The 18,375-nt window shown below is 40.7% G+C and overlaps 1 protein-coding gene across 6 annotated transcripts in view; it reads left to right on the top strand.

Moving 5' to 3' along the window:
- The window catches only part of diaph2 (diaphanous-related formin 2), a 307,464-nt gene that overhangs the window by 117,215 nt on the left and 171,874 nt on the right, over positions 1-18,375 (top strand). For all 6 annotated transcript variants that reach the window (XM_088384971.1, XM_088384965.1, XM_088384980.1 and 3 more), the window contains 2 exons: positions 1,511-1,882; positions 4,698-4,812. In XM_088384971.1, the coding sequence (XP_088241097.1) occupies positions 1,511-1,882; positions 4,698-4,812 (487 nt within the window). The remainder of the gene's footprint in view (positions 1-1,510; positions 1,883-4,697; positions 4,813-18,375) is intronic.

Here is an 18,375-nt window from a genome sequence, read left to right as displayed (position 1 = left end):
CGTGATGCACTGGTCCTGTGTAAGCCGACACCGTGTCCTCTTTGACTTTGTCTGCAACTTTAATACTTGTCTGCTCCATGTACTGTATGTGCTGTATGTGTATAGCATACTAGTCGTCTCGCTAACCCTCCTTCCCATGTGTGCCTCTGTTTGCTCCCCAATGTTTGTGATTTGGCTACAATGTGTGTGTATGCATGTTCGTGTGTGTGTGTGTGTATATTTGGCATCTGCAGTTAACTATTGAAAGTGACAAGCTCAAAGAAACTCAGAGACTCATCAGGGACTCTGAAGCCAAGGTGGGTGTCCTTGTTGCATGTATGGCCCTTTAAACACCTGACAATTCATCCAACCATCATCTTCAAATCACACATTGGAGGAAAACCTTGTTTAGTGCCATGATCATTAGGTAGAGCGAGAGTGACAGAGGGTATGTGAGAGAGAGAGAGAGAGAGAGAGAGAGAGAGAGAGAGAGAGAGAGAGAGAGAGAGTGAGAAAAGCTGGAAGCACTAACAGCCTGTAATGTTTTTCACCCACTTTAAATTTCCTGCTTGTTGTGTGCAATTTTCATGAGTAATAATGTTGCAATTGAATTGAATTTCAGAAATGAGATTGGGACATAGTATTTAATCAGATAGCATTCAGAGTTAATTACCTGCCACGCTGACCCCCTCATTGAGTCTTCAGTATGAATCCAGATCATTTTTAAATAAGCCCGTCATCAATACGGAAACCAAGCACACTCTTAATTTAGCAGTTAATTTCCTTCCATTTGCTTATATCAGCACTGAAAGAGGAAATGGGCCGCAGAGGCTTTGAGATTGACAGACACATAATTGTCACATCTGTATTGTCACAGTGAGGAGCTCTAATTTTAGCCCTGATAAACAATCAGTCATGATGTAATGAATCACAACATCTTTGAAAGAGATGCCAATCACATTTTAGGTAAAGTGACTTTGGAGGATGCTCATAAGTGTGACTGGGTTACGCAATGCACACATCTAATAAGATGAGAACCTCGTACACACCGTGCCCGTGTTTGGGTGACCTTAATTGCCAAATTTGCATATATATATATATATATATATATATATATATATATATATATATATATATATATATATATATATATATATATATATATATATACACACACACACACACACACACACACACATACACACACGCACACACTCACGCACGCGCACACACACTGGCTGTGTTTATGTGGTTAGAGTGGCAGTGGAGACATGCTGAGGGAATGTTACCTCTTCTCAGTCTCATCCGCAGTGGCAAAGTCCATTAAGTGCTTATTTTAAGGCAAAGGGGCAGAGCTAACACCCCCCCCCAAAATAAATAAATAAAAAAATACAACAAAGATGTAAGTCTCTAAATCTTTTTGGCAACACAATAAAGCCTCCGAGCTGATAACAGTAACGCCTTTGGCCTCTTGATTCAAATGAGAAAAAAAAAATTAAAAGCAAAAAACTCCATCCGAGTCTCTTTGCAGATTGCAGCGGGTCCAGCTGCGCACGGAGCACCACCTCTGCCACCGCAACCGGGAGGTGCTGCGGCACCCGCTCCTCCACCTCCTCCACCGCCTCCCCCGGGTGGCTGTCCTCCACCACCGCCGCCGCCTCCTCCTCCCGGCCATGCCAGCGGTCCACCGCCTCCTCCGCCGCCGCCGCCTCCTCCGGGCGGGGGGCCTCCACCTCCACCGCCGCCACCCGGTTGTGGGCCTCCACCGCCTCCACCTTTTTTTGGGGGCCCGGGCGCACCTCCTCCGCCTCCTTCACTTCCTGTCCTCAAACTACCATATGGACTTCAGCCCAAGAAGGTTTACAAGCCTGAGTCGGTGATGAAGAGAGTCAACTGGAATAAGGTATGCTGAGGCAAAACTCACTGCACCTTAGATTGAGAATATTAGAAGTTGAATCACCCCTCAACTTTGTTTCACAATTTCTTCTACTTTCCTTTTACCACCGCACCAAAGAAAGGTACAAGCGATGACAAAGAGGAAAGTTAAGAGTTGTGATAGTCATTTAACTGGCCTACATAGACATCTTCTGTTGTCATCTTACGTAATAAAACATTAAATACCAAAAGGGAGACTAAGGGTGTATTTAGACCTGACTGTTTGGTCCACTTTAATCAGACCAGGGTTCAATTGCAACGCTGGTCTGGACCTTTTGTGCAGGTCTGAATACATGCACACGAATCCTGGTGAGGATTAAAGAAACGGAAAAAGTGCTCTTGGTTCGCTTCCAAACGAACTCTGGCGCGGTTTGCTTCAGGTGTGAATGCAACCTGCGTAGATCCACACCAACAGCAAAAATTTGCAGAGCAGGATTGCAGCACGTAGGACTCGCATGTTTTCCTCCATTTGCGGGTCTGTGCTCTGTGTGCCGCCCTGGTCATTGCTATCCAATGAGAGCACAGATCGTCACAAGCGTGGGTGTGTTTACAAAATACACTTCACTTGCAGAATGTATAGTCTTAATGGGAACCACACCAAACGAAAAAAATTATGTCCGCTTTTGGCCCGGACTAAACAAGCGGACTAAAGGACTTTTCAAATCTGAATACACCCTAAGTATTTGATAAATGTGAATGTACTTTCTTTTTCTTTGTGCCTTACTCTGAAGCTACCTCGGCATTTTTAACTTTAGGCCAGTGTCACATTCTGTAACCCACTATTTCTTCAGATTATATTACACTTCAGGTGACCTTTTTAAAAAGTCATATATGCAAATGTATTTTGGATTCTTATACATACCCTAACAAGAGGCTAGTTCTTTTATCGTGTCAGAGCAATAGAAAATTAGCAAGTCTTATTTGTGTAAAGCTTCACATACGCACGCACACACAAACACACACGTATGTATATATATATATATATATATATATATATATATATATATATATATATATATATATATATATATATATATATATATATATATATATATATATATATATATGTATATATATATATATATATATATATGCATACACACACATACACACGTCATGTTCAGTAGTTGTAGCATTGAAAGATACCTTTGATTTGCAAGAAGAGTGGTTTAGTAATGCAAGTGAAATCCATAAGCACCCGAGGACATTCAATCTATTGTTTTGACAGGCAAAATAATCTCCTGCCTTCATAGATTGGAAGTGCACGGCTGCCGGCGGCAACTGGTGAATTAGTTGTACAAAGTTGTTTGTAGTTATTTTTCATAACAGTTCCATCCACAGTTTGTCCTGCCAGAGCACGAATCAAACGACTTTGGAAAGTAACTTCCATGTAATTACAAAACCATAGCTCCAAGTATATACCGTACTGTCGTATGGCCTATTAGTAGATACAGTAGTTAAAGTGACATAGGTGCTGACATCAGAAATTGGTTTAATAGTACTCATTTTTCTCCATATAATTTCAGTACGCTTCCCAGTGTGTGGCGATGTTGTGGCACTGCCTCACCAGTCAAAAGTAATTGGGGTGAGAAAAATAATACTGTAAGTCTGGGAAATGCAATTAAAGCTAGAATTGTATTTCGGGTTGAAGCGGATACAGATAATCCGTATATCTGACATATAAAGTTGCTACAAGCAGAATCCTGTGATAATCATCATTATAATCATTACTGCAAATCGATGCGACTAAACGATAGAATAGTTATGAGTGCAATGTTAAATGGTCATTTTAAAGCTCAAAAGTCATTTGTGATGCTTCAAAGTTTCACAGATGCCATAAAAACAAATTTATATTTTTTTATGGTTTTCTAGTTAAAGATTTCACAGTAGTGAAGTTACTGCCTTTTAGGCATTTTTTGTTTTTCTCACAAGCTTCTATTTCCATCAATATTGTAACACCGTATTTTCAAAAATAGTTTCATAGTGATATGCACCCTTTGGGCAAACGTATCAGGACCACATACACTGAAAAAACATAAACATCAGCAAGATAAAATACCTTGAAACAAGGGGACTGTACTTGTTTTTGTTCCAGTATGATATTGATTTATTTTTCTTGTTTTAGTCTTAGTTCAGGAACACATTTCAACAAAAGGGGAAATTCTATCAAGACAAATAATGCTTGTTAATAGTAAGAAGGCACTGGTTTTGAGGTATCCATGCGTTTCATGAGGTGCGATATGAACCTCATATCCAATTACTATTGTATTATTTCTGCACATTTTTGTGTGATAAAAATAATGTAATTCATTTTACAAAACAAAAAGTTTCAATTATTTACTTCTTATTTTACTCAAAAGTGGACTATCAAATATTAATCAGTTATTTTTGTGATTTTTTTTTCCACACGATACTGAGGCTAGATTAGTACTGCTGGTTCGATTGACACAATTCATATCGTAGGTGGCAAAATTTGACTACATTTTATATATAATTTTATAACTTTCGTTAATACTGTTGTTATTTAAGTACAGTTTTGTGGTATGAACATATGCATATATATTTTTTTTTTCATAACAGGCTGTGTGTGTGTGTGTGTGTGTGTGTGTGTGTGTGTGTGTGTGTGTGTGTGTGTGTGTGTGTGTGTGTGTGTGTGTGTGTGTGTGTGTGTTGGTGCGCAAATGTAGAAAACACACACACACAATATCCAGAGAGACATTTTTTGATTGGCACTTTATGTGGTTTCCGATTGGGCTGATAATGGAATCCTTATGTTACTGCAGATAGTGCCGCAGGAAATGGCGGAGAATTGCATCTGGATCAAAGTGAAAGAGGAGAAGTTTGAGAATCCCGACCTGTTTGCTCAGCTCTCCCACTGCTTCTCGTCACAGAGCAAAGGTAAGGAAGGAGGCGTCGTCTCACTTTTCACTTCTCGCCCGCTCACACAACACCCCGCTTGCTTCCGCACTTCATCAAGCATCTTTGCCTAAAGATGCCAAGGCACTTTTATCCCATGACACTTGTTTTCCTGAAATGTTAATTTCAACAGTCACACTTTGTCCTTGATTCTTGAGTCCCTTAATTCTTAGCTTTGTGCCAATTAAGTGCTCCTGCTACAGTGGCTTCACATAGGTTTTCTCTCAATGCAATTGCACGATGTATTTGCTCTGATTCTCATTTTGTGTAGGCGCACAAAAGCATTGTTTGACCTGAGAGGAGCTATGCTTGATTTGCTCCCTGCCTGTTATAGCCCAGCAAAGCATTTCTTCATTCAAGAAGTCTTTTTTTCTTTTGTTATTTATTTTAGGCAAGGGAGGGGGGTGTCTGGGATGTCTCCCAGTTTGTCTCACCAAGGCTTCCTAACTTTATAATGAATAACTAAAAACTGTACAGACTGGAGTCGTCGTTTGTGTCTGGAATTGTGTATTTGGAAGCACTTTGCCCACATGGTGATGTGATGTGTGTCATCCCCTCTTGGACAATGTCTGTGTATTTCACCCCACTAATTCTGGCAGCAGTTGAAGGAGAAGTTTAAACCCTGTCAAGTGCTGGGCAGTCAAATGTGAGCTCTGTCAGGCTATGTGGACATAACTATACCCAATGCTTCAGCCCTTACCATACACCCTATGTCAGTTTGGACAACACCAGCTTTCTTCCTGCCTCCAGGTTTTCACACAAAGCTGATCAATCTTTTTTTTCTGTATATCTCTTGAATTAATAGACATTTTGCTTCAATGCCCGCAGGGTGATTTCCTGACATAATACAGATGAAAAGTGAGTAGGCTGTAGCGAGACTTATTAAAGTGGCAGGGACAAGACCACCAGTCATATTTCACTGGAGGTTTTATGCCAGAAACCTTATTTCCTAAATTGACTTGACTGTAGACCTGTGGATATCTCTTTGCATTTGCCTCTCACACTGTTGTAGTTTGTTTGTCTTACAAACGGGGACCTCGATTTACCGTGGAGATCAGTTCCGACAGTGGTGACAAAGGCACATTTGTTCTTTGACTGTGTTTGTAAGATGATTTTAATAACAAAAATAGTACCCTACAACTTCATATTGTACAAAAACATGCAATAACAGCATCATTTAATAGCATGTAAAGATTTAAACACTCTCTCAATCATAATAATTAAATGGGCATTGTGCATTGGGCATGAGCATTCTTGGCCATCAAGCACAACATTACACATATACCTTAAAGAAACTGCAATAATAAGTTGTTGTTTTTTTACAGACGATAACAAATATATGACTATCAGTATTGTTGTATGCTCTGCTTGCCTGTGTTGTTACCGCTTGTGTTCAGTCGATGCTAATTTCATCACCAGTAATTTGTGTTTGTGTTAGCATAAAGCTAGCTCACCGTTTGTGAAAAAAGTTATTATGGTTTTGGTTGAATAGACAATTTATATATGCTATTTTCTACATTTGCTCTTAATTTAAACTTCAACTGCAACTGGCAATGAATATCTTAATGTAGCCACTTGGCCTCTTTTTTTCCAAGAATTGTTAAACCAAATTGCTGTTTGCGGTGAAGGTCACTCTCTCAATAGGTATTGCTCTTACTCAAATTTTTGCTCACAATTTAAGACAAAAAAAAAACTTACAATGCAACCAACAAGTAAACCGATCAGTTGCAACTTTTCACTGTAATGAAGTTATAAATACAATGCACATTTAAAGGAGACATATCATGCAAAATCCACCTTTTTAGCGTTTATATACATTTTATTGTGCACTTGGAGTCTCCAGGATTGTAGGAAAGTTTAATCCAATCCCTCCAGGTGCTGCTGACATACTTTTGTTTGGGGAATATTTTTTAATCCGTTCAATTTTATTCATTCCCTATTACATATTTTGAACAATTATGTCACAGTCTTTGCAGCTGCACTGCCAAACAAGGTAATTTATGTGGCCAAAAGGTTTCGCAAATCTGCCATCTTTATTTCTCACAGCGAGTGAACAGTGAAGTGAACAGTGATAACACACCATTGTAATACGATCATCTGAAGTCATGGTTCTGCAACTTATTAAATCAAATATAATAATAATAATAATAATAATAATGATAATAATAATAATAATAATAATAATAATAATAATAATATTCTGTCATAGAAATAGTAAAAGTGAAACCTTCAACAATGCACGCTGATCTTCTTAGTATGGTTTCACACTCATGTATGGTTTCACCTGGTTTCACGAAACTACAGTTTCTTTGGTCGGGTGTGAACACACATTCAAATTATGAGGAATAAACTGTGCAGTTCCAAATGAGCCCGTTGTCATGACAACATGCTCTCACCTGGATATGTGTCAACGAGCAAATGATCCATCCATCCATCCATCCATCCATCCATCCATCCATCCATCCATCCATCCATCCATCCATCCATCCATCCATCCATCCATCCATCCATCCATCCATCCATCCATCCATCCATCCATCCATCCATCCATCCATCCATCCATCCATCCATCCATCCATCCATCCATCCATCCATCCATCTTCTTCCGCTTATCCAGGGTCGGGTCGCGGGGGCAGCGGCTTTAGAAGGGACTCCCAGACTTCCCTCTCCCCAGCCACTTCATCCACCCAAGGCGTTTCCAGGCCAGCTGAGAGACATAGTCTCTTCAGCTCGTCCTGGATCGTCCACGGGGTCTCCTGCATGTGGGACATGCCCAGAACAGCTCCCCAGGGAGGTGTCCAGGAGGCATCCTGGTGAGATGGCCGAGCCACCTCATCTGGTTCCTCTCAACATGGAGGAGCAGCGGCTCTCCTCCGAGTCTTTCCTGGATGACTGAGCTTCTCACCGGTACAGAGTCAGCATTACAGCCGACGCTGCACCGATCCACCTGTCGATCTCACGCTCCATCCTGCCCTCGCTCGTGAACAAGACACCAAAATACTTGAAGTCCTTCACTTGGGACAGGATGTCATCCCCAATCCGAAGATGGCATTCCACCCTTTTCCGACTGAGGACCATGGGCTCAGATTTGGAGGTGCTGATCCTCATCCCGACCGCTTCACACTCAGCTGCGAAACACTCCAGTGAGAGCTGGAGATCACAGCTTGAAGAAGCCAACAGCACCACGTCGTCTGCGAAAAGCAGAGATGCAATGCTGAGGTCTCCAAACGGGACACCCGCAACACCTCGGCTGCACCTAGAAATTCTGTCTATAAAAGTTATGAACAGAATCGGTGACAAAGGGCAGCCTTGGCGGAGTCCAACCCTCACTGGGAACGAATCCGACTTACTGCTGGAAATGCGGACCAAACTCTGGCATCGGTGAAACCGCCCTTATCAGTTGGCTCAGCAACCCGTACTCCCGAAGCACCCTCCACAGAACGTCCCGAGGGACACGATCGAATGCCTTCTCCAAGTCCACAAAACACATGTGGACTGGTTGAGCGAACTCCCATGCACCCTCGAGGATCCTGCCGAGGGTATAGAACTGGTCCACTGTTCCACGGCCAGGACGTCCAATCACATTAAATAGAATTCATAGCATCGGGGTACCGAAACTACAGACAGTGTTGTGTCATATTTTGGGTATGAATAGAAAAACAACCAGAGGGAAACAAATCAACGGTACAAAGTACAAGTACGTAACACACCCAAAAAAGGAGGTTCTCAACATTTTTGAATTGTTAAAGTGTTCCCCACTCATAAGAATACAAACAATATGTGTGGTGTGCATGCAGTACAGTATTTATTTTTATTCTAGATAAAATACATTTTTTTTAAAACATTTTTTTTGTAAGCACAGCAGTGTAGCATTTAGTAGCAACGGAGAGGTTTTCTCAGTTCAGGCACTCTTGTGGAGTTTGCATGTTCCTCCCGTGCTGTAAATCGACAAATGTTTATGTACTTGTTTGGTTCTTGTTCGTGCCTCACTTTTTCACCATGTGTATGTGTGTGTATGAACGAAGGAATAATTTCAGATCTCACACTACAGCTCGACATTAAAACATTGTTTTAATTTAGCTTTAAATGACCTCTTAAATTCTCTTCTTCCCCATAGGGCTTAAAAAAAGCTCCATAGATAGGCCATATTCCCGCTGGCAGGGTAAGCATTTCCGATCCAGCATTTCCCCTGGGAGTTACCTTTGCTGGATCCCTATCAATTACCCCTGCAGCAACTTCCCTGCATCAGCTCTTATGCCGGGATTGTTAAAACAGAACATGATTTTCTCATGAATGAAAAATGCTGTTAAATGTTTGATATGGAGCCCAATCGAGAGGTGGTGGAGCCAGCCAGGGTGGCTTTGTGTGGAAAAATGCTGAAAATTTGTCACAATGCTTGACACACAAGGTTCCCATTGTAACCTCAGCCTCTTGGAAGGATAGTGTTTCTGCTGATCCAACAGTAAAAAGCACACTTCGCTGTTACATCCTATTTTTCAAAAGGATAAACAATTCATGTTTAAAAAAAGAAAAAAAAAATGCCTGTGATCTTGGAGGGAGGTGTTCATGCCCAATCGGTGTGTGTTCTTGTGTATTACAAAGGATGAGGCAAGCAGGTGGAAATGCATTCCCTGCAGAGTTGCCCTCCGTTAATGGAGCAAAAAGCATCGTTGAAGCCACATTTGCAAGGGTTACAACACAAAGGAATAAAAAGAACACTGTCAATCCTAAAAACTCTGATCTTTATTGTGAGTAAAAGTCTCTAAAATTACAAAGCAACCCTTTTTCAAAATGTGCATGATTGTTTGCTTTGCTTTCCATTCAAAAATGTTTAAACCAATTGTGGAAAAAAATCCGGTCATTAGTATTTCACTTTAATCCTAATTAGCCAATGTTGCAGTTAGTTATGGTCAAATGTCGATCCATCCATTTTGTCAACATCATAGCTTGTTTAGGATCACAGGGAGCTGGAGCCTATCCCAGCTGACCTTTAGATTCCATGCCATTAGGTAAACACTACCGTATTTTCTAGACTATAAGTCACACTTTTTTTTCATAGTTTGGCTGGGGGTGCGACTTATACTCTGGAGCAATTTATATGTGAAATTATTAACATACATTATATCATTTCACATGCTATTTTCACACTAAACTGCAATAGGGCACTCTAGGCCTGTGTTGATAATTGTGATAATGAGTCTGACTTAAGCGACTTAGAAGAGGAAGCGCAGCATCTTCTACTTCCGGAGTTAGCAGAGTTGTTTAAAAGTGACCAGAGGATGAAGATTTCATTGGATTTAGTGATTTGGAGTGACACGGATGGTTTGGTAAACTTGTTAGCATGTTATTTACGCTATAGTTATCTGAATAACTCTTAATTAACATATCAGGCATGTTTTCAGTTTGTTGTTTGTGTCATGTAACGTTAGCATACCGTACAATTATTCAGCTTGTTGTTGCCTCTATTCTATTTTTATTTAAATTGCCTTTCAAGATGGCCTATCTGCTCCTGCTGTTGGATTTTATCAGATGCATTTACCCCAAAAGTGCGACTTATACTCCAGTGTGACTTCTATATGTCTTTTCCTTCTTTATTATACATTTTATGGCTGGTGCGACTTGTACTCCGGTGCGACTTATGGTCCGGAAAATACGGTACTTCTTTTTCTAGAGGCTTTCCATTGCAGTCATTTTTTTTATTCTGAGTAAGTTGTGTTATTCAGTTTTATCCGTACAATTATTCAGCTTGTTGTTGCCTCTATTCTATTTTTATTTAAATTGCCTTTCAAGATGGCCTATCTGCTCTTGCTGTTGGATTTTATCAGATGCATTTACCCCAAAAGTGCGACTTATACTCCAGTGTGACTTCTATATGTCTTTTCCTTCTTTATTATACATTTTATGGCTGGTGCGACTTGTACTCCGGTGCGACTTATGGTCCGGAAAATACGGTACTTCTTTTTCTAGAGGCTTTCCATTGCAGTCATTTTTTTTATTCTGAGTAAGTTGTGTTATTCAGTTTTATTAATTTTTTGCCCACCTTTGTCACCATCAAATGCTCTGAGATCAAAATATTCCGACTGCCGGCTCACGCTACATTATCACAGCCACTCATCTCTACATGCTCTCATCTTTTCAACATTTGTACAATACATGAAATGTTCCTTTTAGAACAACCTGGCCGTGTCCGATTAAAAGATTTTTTTACTGTTGCTTTTGCACTAAATTTTTTTGCTTCTTTTCTTCCTCGCCACAATTGCTTTCCTTCTTAACACTCTTCTTCTTCATTGACTCCCCCCTCCTTCTCCTCCTCTCTGACTTTTCTTCGCTTTATCAATCAGTTGGTTTTGCCTTTTGTGCGGCTCTTGGGATCAAATCAGATTCACTCCAGGATTGAACGTGTGTTGCCATGGCCCACTGCATTTGAAAGGCAATCCATTCAGCTGGAACTTTTGCACTTCAATTTGGAATAAGATGGATGCTGGTAAACTTTGCAGCCCTCGAAATGTGTCCTCCATTGCCTGACTTGCCTCACATCAACTGCAGATGGACAAGGCTTGCTTATACATACAATGGTGTGACAGATTGAAACCGAAATCCCCCGCATTATGCCTCGTGTATTCATTATGCCTCTTTGACAATAATTAGTATTGATTACATGCAAGCTTTTAGCGATGCCGGTAACGTTGTAGCCATAAATACATCCCATCAGACTTTAAGCCTTCATTAAGAGGGCTCGTTGATGTTGCGAGGTGCATTTCATCCTTTCCTCCCTTCACCTACGATGATGCATAATTCATGTAGGAGATGAGACTGTCCTTGTCACCTGCTTGAAATACTCACTTTGGTTTGCCGGACTTTTAGGCAACCCGTTGCAAACCATTCTTGTGTAAATAAGCTCATCTTTAGCCGCTGTCACAGATTTCTTCGTCAAATTGTTGCTGTCTTGCCTTTCCTTGCTGAGCGCGGGTATTTCTTCTTATCGTTAAGCCACACCCACACAGTGCCACCAGACTGTCTATATTGTTCCCTTCTTCTCGCAAACATCATTAATCCGCTCCCACGTAGCTGTAAATTCTCCAGACACTAAACAGCTGGGTTCGTAGACAGCCTCATGTAGTTCATTCATTGTTGTGCTTGGGAACTGGCAGTTTTATGTCTCTTTAGTTTACAGCCCACATTCTGACAATTAGCCTCTTACATCTATTAGGGGCGGCTATGATAAATGCCTTAATTTTTTATCGTTAACAGCAAATGTGATCAAACATTTCGACTGAACAAGGTTATGCTGCATAGTTGCTACATCGTGAAGCTGAAGTCAGTGATAGATTGCACGACTTGGCAGCGTTCAATAGTGAGCACAGTTAATTTAGGCCTGACTTGTTTGCCACCTAAACAGGCTGCCATTGAAATTGAACTCGGAAGTGATGATAGTAGGTTATAAATACATTGTGAAAAAACACAACTTACATTTTTGATGGTGCTGAAGCAGTAATTCATGTTCAAACAACGTGAAAATGGCAACAATTAGCACAAGCAAGCAAGTTGTTTGCTCCTCACAGTTTCCAGCTTAAACAGGGTCCCTTTAGAACTCAAAGAATTAGCGGAGTTTGTAATTTAAAAATGCACATCTAGTTTTGCAACTGGAGTTGAACTCCCCAGTGAGTCACATCACATTCACACCCCTGCTATAGGGCAGCACATCCCCCGTAATGACCCAGCCAGGATGGTGGTAATGATGAAATCGGTGGTGGTGGTGCGGGGGGGTTTAGCTGCCTGTCGGACCTTACCTAATAAGCCTCCTAATAACTCTGTTAACATCAGGGCCGATCGGGCCACCGGATCAAACGCACTCAAGCGATGTATGAACCCCACATGACGCTCTGTAACCTCACACTCTGGGGGGTGTAAAAAAGAAGAAAGAAACCTACAAGTCAAACCTTCAACCTGTGTGCTCACACATTGCAACACTGATTGTCACTTAAATTGTATTATGGATCCTGTCAAACCTTTAGTCACAAACATTGAATTGCTTTTTATCTCAAGACAACAACCTCTACCTTCTCATGTAACACATTTCATCTTCTGTCCTTTGTTACAGTTCATTGTGGTAATTGTAGTAAACACACTTTTAATACCTCCCACACTCTCAACACATGTATGCTCAGACTCTAAATCGTCCATAAGTAAATCTCACCCAAACTCGGTTGGGATATGTACCACCCCACCCGTAACACAATGGTGACAAAGGTTTTAGGAAAAATTTGGATTGACTGCTTAATATTGATTGCAGTAATATAGAATATAAGGTCCAGACTCTCATCTTGGCGACTCCAAGCTCTTTGGACATGTTGATATCCGTGTGAAGGCCGGGGCAGCTTCCAGTCAAGAGAAATGGCCACTTTCCGTTCAGCTCATTGTTTAACAGCAAACAGGACCAGAATTGGTGTTTTTCCACATGCTCATTCGGTGTGTCTCCCATTGTTGCTGAAGGATAGCCCCCATTCCCTTTGCTCAATTATTTTGATGGCTCAAGACCTTGACTCCAACTAGTAAATCACAGAGTCCGTAAATGCCCGTTGTTATTTCAAGCCGCCTTGATAGGTTTTTATCTCATTTTAACAAACAAAAGAGTCCAAATGGTGGCATTTTCCTCATTTTGGACGAGAGGCCATTAATTGCTGGCACAGGCAGGAGACATTAGTCTCAATAAAACACAAAACAGCCTGATGTTCATTTCTCTCTGTTTGGCCCACTGTGACTAACTCAACGGTCAGTTCTCAAGCCTGCTCTTTTATGCATATATAAAATCTCACATATGTATATGTATATATCACATATGAATGGGGATTGGGTTCTTAATTATTAATGCCAAGTCATTTCTTTATTTTCAGACAATACTTGCATATGTATTGTATGTGTGTGTGTGTGTGTGTGTGGGTGGGGGGATGTGCGTGTGCGTGTGTGTGTTTCAGGGAGGGGGAGAGATTTGCTCTAATTCCGGCTTCATATTGCCTCGCTGTGATGTCCCACTGATTTTAATCTTCTCCTCTCAGATGAGAGCCATTCTGGCTTTCACAGTGCACTTTAACTTTAGCCCTCTGAATATTAGCTGCCTTTGATACCTGCTGCCGACAGCCTCCCATGTCTGCACCCCCCGTGCACATTTACTGCCTTTCTGCTACTCTAATTCAGTCATCAGAATTTGTCTCTTTAAAAATAAATATCCCTTGTGTGTTGCTCTTTTTTCCGCTTCCCCTTCTGATCCATTAGCCACGGTTTACAGAACTGTTTTGGGTGCGTCATCTTTTTCTGGTATTGTTTTAAGCGGCCCGTGCTGCAGTGCTGGCTTGACAATTTTGTGAGAGGAAACCGAAGGCAGTGAGACTGTGGACCGCCACAATGTTAATGTTAAACGTTATATTGAGTACAGTGTATGATTTCCCTGTGCCGAGTTCAAGTCATTGGAAGTGCACTTACCTTTCTTCGTAAGTGGACCGAATGCATTCACTTTGGATCATCACTTTTGTAGAGTCTCATTCAACAACATATGTATATTTAAGTTAGTAATAGATCAATCCTTGTGAGGCAAGGTATTTTGCTTTTGTTTATTTTGAAATGCCAGCGTCATTCGACTGTATATTCTAACGAAAAAATAAGCATGTACATTGTCTGTGTGATTAACATGATTTAATTTGATAGATGAATTGTCATAGTTACTGGTGTCCTGTTTTGACCGTGGTTGTTTTCTATGGTCACATCAACATTTGGAGCATCTTACCTTTTTCCCCCCCTTTTCATTGTGTGACATTTACTGCATAGTAATGTCACTCTATGTTCTATTCAGCATAAAAAAGGGGGGAAATAACAACCAGACACCATTATATTTTATTCACAAGTGATATTTACATTGAAATGATGTATTCATGTTTTCGCATGCTTCTTCCAATGTCTCCGATGTTTGCACAGAAGCCTTCTTTTGTATTTGATACTTATTTACAACGAGGCTTGCATGTTAAGAACGGACGGTGTCATCGAAGTTGCAACTTATTGAAAAGCCCCAGTGAAGCTTCATTAACTTCACTCCACCATGATCCCAGACAGCAGACTATGGAGCACATTTTTAATGCAGCACACAAGTACAAGAGCAGTGGCACGTTTTTTTTTTTTTTTATAGGAAATACTTGATGGATGCACTGCTGCGCTGGATTGACCAGTTTTGAGTAATGCATGGAAAGAAAGAGGCAAGTTTGGGAAAGTTAAGTTGTCGGTGAAGTTGCTGAGTCATGGTTCTCGCATATCAAATGAAGTTTGTAGGCAAATACAATATAAAGCATTTCACAAATGATTGTAAATCAATCTAGAATGATTAAGCTCCACTACGATATTGTAGATGCAATTTGAATGTTTTTATTATGTAGTATAACCCTTTTCATAGGACTCATTAAAAATATACATATACAAAATATACATATTTTGGCAGTAATAGAGTATTTTGAATTTGTTTGTTTGTTGTGCAGCATTGTGGTGCACTGGTTAGCATGTCGCCTCCCAGTTCAGAAGTGCAGGGTTCCATTTCATCTTCTTCCGTGTCGTTTGCATGTTCTCCCCGTGCCTGCCTGGGATCCCCCGGGGTACTCGAGTTTCCTCCCATATTACAGATTACCATGCATGGTAAGTTTGATGTTTTTTTGTCCACGTGTGCCCTGCAATTGTCTGGCAATCAATTTAGGGTGTCCCCTGCCTGCCGCCCTCAAACAGCTCGGATAGGCTCTAGCACCCCTGGGACTCACATTGGGGATGTGCGCTTCAGAAGATGACTGAATGTTTGTTTGATTGTTTTCCGACAGTCTGATTTTTTTGGAGGGCGGGTAGCTGAATGCTTCATTGTCACTCAATCAAAATAATTGTATTAGAATGTAATGCAGTGCTTACATTTTTATGACTTCTCGCTTGAATATTGTAAGTGATTTTCTTGCAGCACGACAACATAAATTTGCAATTTCAGTTAGGAAATTGACTCTTATCTCCCATCTCCCTTTTGTTTTTATTTCATCTTTTTCAAATGAGCTCAATCATCTCTACAGTTTTCAACTTTTGCCAACTTGTTGTTTCATGTTGACACCGTTAAAAGTGCTTTGTGTTTGGATTTTGTGTTGACTGGTGATTTCCATACCGATCGGAAGGCGCACACAATCCCTATTTCCCTGGTGGCCAACAGCTTACTAGATAGACAGCCAGAAACCCCGTCACCTGCTGAGTTTGCTACATGGTATTACGTTTGATTTGTCATTGAGCCTCTTTGCTAGAATTGGTTTGTGCCAAGAGGAATGGGATGGAGGATAGACAGAAGGAGTGTTGGGGGAAAGAGAACAGCCGTGATGTCACCTACTAGATGGGTAAACAATCAAGTCTGGAGTGTGCTCAGGATGGGGTCTCTTTGAATATAAACAGTCATGACTTTTCAAACCACCGTGAGGTAAATTACTTCTCAGATGCACCAAAAAAGGTGACTGAAGTGGGCAGACCAATGTGATTACAAATGGTGATTCACAGTCACCCTGAAATGAACAAAACAAACAGCAGCTTGAGTGAAGGAAATTGTAAGGGCCGGAAACACTGGAATTGTGAAACTGTTTCAGTTCGTCACAGTCCAATTTTGTCAAATGTGTCATCGTGTGGATGTGTAGTATGTTGCGAATTTGGTCTCAAAACAAACGATGACCGTCAATATATAAAGTCTAGAACCCACCGCCCTAGCCTTTTTTGGATAATGATCCTGTTTTAACCACATTCTCGGCATCCATCCATCCTTCCAGTTTGTTTACACTCTAGCGACGAGCGCGACCTGGAGCCAATCGCAACGTGGACTGTTTGCCATCCAATGACAAGGCATATATAGACAAACAAGCATTCACACTGATGATATTCACACTTGTAGACAATTTAGAGACTCGAGTTGAGAGTCGTAGATTAGAGAGGCTGATACACTGAGCGATGTGATTGGCAATAGATTATTACTTTTTCACCATGCTTGACTGACGCAAGGTCAAAGTGGTTCCCCTAAATTTACCTTTTGCTACCGCATTGAAGTACAATTTCTTTTATGTGTCTGCGCTTTCCTTAACATTGTGAGAGAGGATTTTTTTTTTTTTTTTTTTTGCCTTTGCAAAGGTCTGTTGTTCTCATAGGTCCTCCATTTTTAATTTGTCGGTGCGCAGCATGTTGTGGAAATGTTACCAGACTTACTCATTAGTAGGTTCCTGAAACTGAAATGCAGCTAAACTAGCAATATGGTAATGCCTTGTTGTTCTTGTCTTGAATGATGCATTGCAAGGAACGCCGACTTTCTGCTGCACATCTTTTGGATCTATAAAGCAAATCTACAAAAAATATATATCATTTTGAGTTATTCTGCTCTTTCAGAGTAAATTATTGTGGGTCATGGCAAATGGTGTTTGATAAACTGATAAATGTATGTTGATAAACTCTATGAAAGAGATTGAGTGGAGCGAATGTTGAGTCCAAGAAAATGTCACAATCAGATTTTTTTTTTTTCCATCAACACTAAACAATGCTGCAAGTTGCCTTCTCCGGTTTACCATTTCTTGCTTTTATTTTTCTTCCCCAGTGCTTATATTTTCTTTTCTGATATCATCGTTTTGTTGACTTTACCTTCCTGTCTGCTCCTTGTCTTTATCCCTGATCATTTCCTTGCATCTGGATTTCATGGTCTACAAGAGTGTTGGGCTTGTTGTCTTTTTTTTCCTTTACACCACCTGATAAAAGAGTTTTAGTGTGCAGAATGCTATTTTTTTATTGTTGCCTTGAGGGTTTTTCTTTGAGTGGCACTTGATTCTGTCCTTTTGACCATACTTTTTTAACTCCACAGTACACATCTCAGGAATCTGATTATCTTTTCAGAGAATTTGGAGAAGGCTGACGTTCAAGGTGGAACAATATTTTTCTTTCTGCTGTGTGTGGGTGCTCCTCACCCCATAAAACAAACAGGGAATGTAGTAAATGGAAATCTGTCGCAGCTGTACAAGTATTCATGCAAAGTTCAAAGTCTCGTTATGTTTATTGGTAGTTTCAGTGCTTCTGTAAATATGTGCACTGATGCTCAAATTCAAAGGCACTGTGGGCAGGTAGACTGGCCACTGACCAATGGTTTCCAGCATATGTGTCATCATTTACACTGAAATATGAGCCCACATTGGCGTATGAGTGCTGACTGAGTCGATGTCCATGAATTAATGATTTGCCGCATGGAAAGCCGTGATCCAGCAACGGTCGATGATTGTTAAGTAGGAGAGTTTTAAAGACCAGACATATCATACTTTGTACGCCCAGATTTGCATTAAAGTGTTCTCGCTCTCCTTGACCTTTCTTTTCACCTTTTTCCACTCTCTGCCAGTCCCTCGCTGGCTAAGGTAAAACCCACTAATTAAAGTTTGCACGGGCCACAGGCGTCCCCGGGGATGTAGAGTCTCCACAAATGTACTGTGTAAGACCAATTAACCTGAGAAGATTGATATGCTTTGA

Source organism: Syngnathus floridae, chromosome 1 (genome assembly GCF_059516105.1).
Source record: "Syngnathus floridae isolate MCC-2025c chromosome 1, RoL_Sflo_1.0, whole genome shotgun sequence".
NCBI lineage: Eukaryota > Metazoa > Chordata > Actinopteri > Syngnathiformes > Syngnathidae > Syngnathus > Syngnathus floridae.
This window is presented reverse-complemented; position numbering and strand designations above follow the sequence as displayed.